The sequence below is a fragment of the Alligator sinensis genome, unplaced genomic scaffold, assembly GCF_000455745.1.
Source record: "Alligator sinensis unplaced genomic scaffold, ASM45574v1 scaffold628_1, whole genome shotgun sequence".
NCBI classification, from domain to species: domain Eukaryota; kingdom Metazoa; phylum Chordata; order Crocodylia; family Alligatoridae; genus Alligator; species Alligator sinensis.
Window position 1 is genome coordinate 2,574,533 of NW_005841873.1, and position 6,635 is coordinate 2,581,167.

Below are 6,635 nucleotides of genomic sequence, written 5' to 3' on the forward strand. Positions count from 1 at the left end.
TCCTCCTTCCACAGTTATTCTTTGTTCACCCTCGGTGCCCTCTATTTACATTTATCAGAACTGACCCTAGACTTCTGCGCAGTTGCTATTGACCTTCTTCATTATACAAATCTAGCATGGCAGATAAAAATCCACACGCTCTACAAAAACCCATGCATGTGTCTGCATGAAACCATCCAAAGGTCAGCATGTACCATTAATAACTTGTTTTTTGAGCAAAACTTTTGTATATCTATGTCAACTACAAGACACCAGGGCCACACTATTCAATGCTCAGATCCCAATCCTGCAGTCATATCTATATGAACAGAGCTAGGAATCTCCCCCCTCCAAGTCAATTAAGTTTGACATGGGACATAGGACATGGGTGGGCCCTTGAAGATTCCCTTGCAAGATCAGGTTAGCAGGCACAAGTTACTGGGAACAGCTTTAGAGATCAGAAGACTTGCTATCATCAGTATTTCTTTGCTTTACTTAGCTTAGCTCTTTTACTCTTGTTAATAAGTTTGTGTGAAAGTGCCTTAGATCATTAAAGAGAGTTATTCAAAGTGATGGGCTGATGCAATGCAGGAAAGATAAATCCATCTAACTAAAGAGTACCTTTCTAGCAGAGAGAAAATTTGCCGTATCTATATACACAGAGAGAGCGCGCAAATTTTCTCTTTGCTATGTATGCATTTATATATTTGCCACATGTATTTGCCATTTGCTATTTATCTAAAAATATGTATTTGCTATTTGTCTAAAAAACATGTTTGCATTTGGAGGATATTACCATTCAGACGAGGACACTGGTGAAGGCCAGGTTGATCAAAACTCTTATTAGGAAGCCAGCCCACTAATTTTTGTGGCCCTCATTAATTTGACAACATATAGTACAAACATTAAGAAGTGTTCATTTTAGATAAAAATCCTCGTGTCAGCAAATTTCAAATCTAAGGGACCATGTGCTTCAGAAGACCAGAGACCCAAGTTGCAGAATAAAATTTGGACACTAATTTGGAAACATCTCAAATGAGCAAGAACAAATACCAGCTGTACTAGCAAAGCAGTCTCCATCACCAAATCTTTAGCTTTAAATCAAGCAAATAGTTAAATAATATTTATAAGCCACGGTCTGCTCACTGTTTATCAGCTAGGGTGGCAGCGAGTAAACATTCAAGCCTTTTTGCCAGCTCATGAGAGTCATGTCACTCATCATCTACACTACAATCTTACTTTTGTTAAAAACACACTGCTTTAACAACCATACCACATCTCAGTAATTTATTGATGTCTCTCTCTCACTGACCGAGAAAAATCTCATTTCAAATACTAATGATTTCAGTTCACTTATTTTGAACTCAGATTTGCGTAGGATCTAGTCCCATGCTATAGCAGCTAAATGATATTGGCACCATCAGGGATTATTTCTGCTTGCGCTGAAATCAGAGAGTTATATGCATGTATGAGGACAGAATTTGCCCCTCTGAGTATAGAGAATTAAAAATCAGAGACGAAGCGGCAAAGACAGACCCAGGTGAGTACCCGAGAGTTCATCTCCAATGTTTGGAAGCATTTGGATTAAGCACTTGTGTGCACTAAACAACCTGAAGTTCAAAAGACATTTGGAGACAGTTTTATTTAATCTCTGATTAACGTTTTGTAAAGCTGCAATAGGAGACCCCAAGCAAGACTTGGATCAATTTGGATACATGTGGAAATAACTGAAACAGTCAAAAAATAGTATTTCTGTAGTGCATGCAAACCACTCATGAATGTCAACTTCTCCCTTACAACTCTGTCTTACAGAAAGGGATGTTACAAGGTAAAGGGCCTGTACCCTGATTGCCTTCATGGTGCTACTCCAGATTTACTTAGGAGTATCACTAAAAGCAGAATCCAACTCAAAGCTTCCCTAGGCTTCAATTTCCTTCCTAAGGAATCAAAGCCAAGTCTCTTTCAGAAAGCTCTGGTCAGATCATCTGAAAATAGAACAACCAAGTGGCAAAACCAAGTGGCCAAAATATTTCAGGAGTTTTAGCATCTACCACAGGATAGCCAACTTTTGGCCTAAAGAATTAAGTGAACAGACTATAAAAGTTATAGGTACCTGGGTAGCCTAAGGCTAAAAGATCTGGGGGGGAAAGGACATTTCAAAATCACTGCTCTGGGGAAACATTAGTATTGTGATGAGACATGAAAGAAAGATGTAATGGCAATATAACCACCAGGGAAAGAACAGTGCTCTTATTTTTCAAACATTCCTCAGATATTTGGAGCTCGATTCAACAAAGGAAAACCGCCAAGCCAGCATTCCTCATATTATTAGATTTCAAAACAGGCTTCTGGACCAGGACATCTAGATCTCTACAGATATGATTCTGTAATATTAGATAAGTTGCAAATAATTCAGGTAGGCCAGGTTAACATAAGGTATCTTCCAGCTGCTTCTAAAAAGAGTTTCTCTTAAAAATACATGTTATGGCCTGATCGTTCTCTCACAAACATCAGTGGTAATAATTCCATATACTTCATTAGGAATATGGCTGGGACCTTGGGATTGCCATGTTCCCTCTGCTGCAGTTGACATGCAAGAATAAAGAAATAGTGTAAAAATGGCAGAATAGAGCCCTGTTGTGCAGGTAGATCCCTGTGCAGAATTGGGGGCAAAGACTATAGAGAGAGCCTTGAAGTTGCATGAGAATAGTGATAGGTTAGACATACTTAGACACTGTCTTTTTCCTTGCTAATAACTTTGAGCCAGAAGTCAAACCCACATGAATTCTTTCTCTCTGGGAGGTTAAAATTCTGGCCTAATTCCCTTAATAAATAATAGCAAATCACGCATCTTGAAAACTTAAATCTTCATAAATGATTGCCTGTGCTTCTCCTTATCAGTAAGAAATACTGTATGCCACAGATATGGTTCCTTCACACACTACAGCTAGCTGCCTTCTTTAGAGGGTGCTTGGTATTTTTTTAAACAAATTAAACACATCATGCAATTCTTTTGTGCCCGTTGAGTCATCATCTCAGTACGACCAGCATTTGGCCCCCAAGCTGTGAGCCATGTACTGGTTTAGCAAGTCACCTGGTACAGCTTGATGGGAGGAGGCCCCTGAAATAAATCATTTAGGGTCCCACAGCTTTTTTTTTTCTTTTGTCACATGGAGTCATGGTATGGAAAAGACTGAGAACTACTGATCTAATCTGTTGTTGCAACTGAGATTCAATAAATAAATAAATTTAGGCTGGCATAACAGGAAAATGTAATGATTTACATGAGCGTCCTTGCAACATTCCCCAGGGAACTAGCTTTCTGAAAGCTATATTGCTGCTAGTTTACTTTAGCTTATCTACTAATGATTTCATTGGCGTAGCATATAAAACAAAAAGGTCTTTGATGCATTGTCCAGTTTATTATTATAAAATTAGTTTACAGGTTTATGGGAACAGGACTTAAAACAATGGTTAAAAGACAGATGTTACATTTTCCTGCCATTTTATTTAAATGCAGAAAGAAACATATTCATATATGTTATTCAAAAATTGAAAATATTCAATGAATATCAGATCTGATGGATAAGCAATGTATGTAGAGAAAAAGAATCAGAGGAAATGCATCTTAAAACAAAGCGTGTAATATGAAGTTTACTCACTTCCATTGAAGTCAATGGCCCAGTTTCCATAAGGCAATGCCTCTCTGATCTAGACAGACTATAAGGTGAACCTCTACCTTGTTTTCTTCCTGACTTCATTTAAAAATGGCTAACTGCCTCTCTGAGCTCCTCTGCCACCCCGGACAAAGGATAAAGGTTCAAAACATCTCTTAAACCAGTTGTAAAGAAAGCTTGCCCCCCACATGTGCTTAGTACATTGCTAAAGCAATCATAAAACCATGACAGCATGAGTTGTTCTAAGATACTTACTTGGTTTCCATAGGGTTGATGTTATGGAAGTAATAATGTATGTTGTGGTAAAGCAGGCCCACGATGGTGATCCATGCTGTGAAAAAATCAAGAGAAGTTATACTTCTGTACAACAACCCTGAGCTAGACATTTTTCACCTAGATTCAAAATTCAGTATTAATTCAGAACCTTGACTTGTGTAGACCTTCACACCTGTGCATAAATGGAAAATGTGCTTGCTTCCCTAAAGAAATGTGAAGGCAGACTGCAGTCTGCAACATAGGGTTGGGAACAGGTACCAGAAGCATTAGGGAAGGATGCTTGACCTCCAAACTCTATTCTTTCACTGTGAGCAAGCTGTTAAAATTAATCTATTGTAAAGCCACCCCAGGACCACACACAGTGAGCAGTGGCTGTTTGATGTACCAAAGTCTAAGTATCAAGAATGGCTTACAATAATCCAAAGGACTACTTGACTACCAGCAACATTCACATAGATGAGTAGTTTTTGTTTCTATTGTTGGTTTGCTGTCTGCATATGGAGTATTTATGGCTGCTTCAACATGAGTGAAGAGACAGATGCCTGTTTTACAAGTGTCAACCATGCAGATGTCCTTTATTGCCTTGCCTGCTGGATTCCAAGTATTTATAATGTCAGCCATTCAAGATAGAATAATACATTGTAAACCTAGTTCATTTGAATAGCCTAGTGATGTGGCCTGCTAGTTGAGTGTGCCCTTAATTGAGTTTTAGATGGTTTCTAAGTCCCTGGCTGATGCAAGCTAAATATCCTACAGGCTGGATTCACTTCAAAACAGCAGATGTGAAATGTCCTGTAAGAAAACACCACATGGTGAATGATGCTACAAGTGGAGCAGAAAAATCCTTTCACCTGCTATTTCTGGTGCTTCCCACTCATGATTTGCAGCACCTACAGTGAAATCTCAGGTCTGAACCTCCTGTCAGTGCAAGGAAACAATGCTTCCATAACTGTGGCACTGTTTGAGACACTGCATTGTACTGAATGAGATCAACCTTTCCCTGTAGAGAGGTTTATGGAAGAGTCCCAGATAGCGTGAAGCACGTTGAGACCTTTCGTACTACCTTGACTCTGAGGCCATTCACCTAAGAGCATGCAGGTATGCAGGCTTGGAGTAATTGTGGCAGAGATCCCCTTTTTGTGGAAGTTGGAACCTCTCCACACTTAGGTCCTGATCCAGATCCATTTCAAGTTAGGGGAAAATGGTTCTCAATGAATTAAAAAAAAGCTTGGGATTAGGCCCTGTTGTGACATGCCTTGAGCTTGCTTCAGTGGTCTTATCTGCCCTAACAGAGGAAGAAGGGCAGGTAAACAGAGCATCTTGACATTTTAGTCCATGAAGTAAAAGGAGAGAGTGGGAGATAATCTATTTTGCTCACTGCTGCCTCCAAATAAGCCTTATTAGCCAAGATGCTAGTAGGTGAGGGAAGAACTGAACAAATGCTCTGGTTGTGTTGCTGGACACAGACATTCCTGAATAAGGACAGAAGGAGCGCAGCAAAGGCCTATATACTTGCATGTACGTTGTGGGGTTCAATATTCATTGCCTTTTAATGACTCCCAGCATAAATCTGCCAGATTTCTGAAGTAGCTACCAGCCTGGCAAACTGCCCCTGGGCTTTCCCCACATCTTCTCTTTGCCACCAATAATAAAAGTTTTCCAAGCAAGAGTATTCTTCTTTTCTACCTGTGCAGCCCCACTATCTAGAGCATGCCCCACCTGTCACTATCTGCAAAGACCAGGTATCAGGGGTGAGGAAGAGGAGGATTATGAGGATGATGAATTACAAAAGAAGCAGTCTGCCACTCCATAGCTTGCTCATTGCTAGTGTGAGGATTAGGGAAGAAATCATCTGATTCCTTATCGATCTGAATTGCAATGAGAAGCCAAAGACCAAAACAGCCAGATTTCCACAGGCACCTAGATGCAGCAAGGCATCTAAATGACTTGCTACATCTGTCCCTTGAATCCCTACTTAGGATTTAGAAACTTAATTTTTTAAGTATGTTTGCTTTTTTCCTTACCCGGGATAAAAAAAAAAAAATCTCAGATTTTTCTAGTCCCCAACTTCAAGGTGGTTAAAATCCAAAACTAGTTCTGGATTTAAATGTTGTCTACTTAACCTTTCAGTATTTCATACTGTACATGTCATCCTTTTCCCTTTCCATCTGCTGCCATTTATTATTTAACATTAGATTAATCTCTTCCCTTTTCAGAGAGAGTATGAAAAATGCTTTGTAGAGTAATTTTGTAGTGTGCTAAACTAAGTACATTATCTGGTAACTTAGAATTTCTTGAAAAATAACGAGTTTCATGGCTGGAAATATTAACATTATTTCTAGGAATTAGGATTGCCCTGATATAAAAGGGGTGCCAAAATTAAATGGTTTTAATATATCTGGCCTAGCTGCATTATCCAAGTTTTCACAAAGAGGGGAGAGGACCTTTAAACAGTGTTGAATAAACCGTGGCATGGAAAAATACCTTACTTACATTATCTGATAATTAAGACAGCTAAAGTCAACACAACAAATCAATTAAATCATTTATCAGAAAAGGCAGAGAAGTCAAAATCCCTCAGTACAAGAACAATGTTAGACACTACTTGGCATGATTGGTTCACATAATTCAGCCCCTTCTTTGAAGTTTTTCCCTTACCTTTGTTGTGAAATGCTTCACTGGGGATGGAAATATAACTCTTTC

At 39.1% G+C, this 6,635-nt stretch overlaps 1 protein-coding gene across 4 annotated transcripts in view; it reads right to left on the reverse strand.

Annotated features, from left to right (window-relative positions):
- The window catches only part of ADGRD1 (adhesion G protein-coupled receptor D1), a 247,145-nt gene that overhangs the window by 200,813 nt on the left and 39,697 nt on the right, over window positions 1-6,635 (reverse strand). For all 4 annotated transcript variants that reach the window (XM_025195694.1, XM_025195696.1, XM_025195701.1 and 1 more), the window contains 2 exons: window positions 6,591-6,635; window positions 3,912-3,987 (listed from right to left, as the gene is read on the reverse strand). In XM_025195694.1, the coding sequence (XP_025051479.1) occupies window positions 3,912-3,987; window positions 6,591-6,635 (121 nt within the window). The remainder of the gene's footprint in view (window positions 1-3,911; window positions 3,988-6,590) is intronic.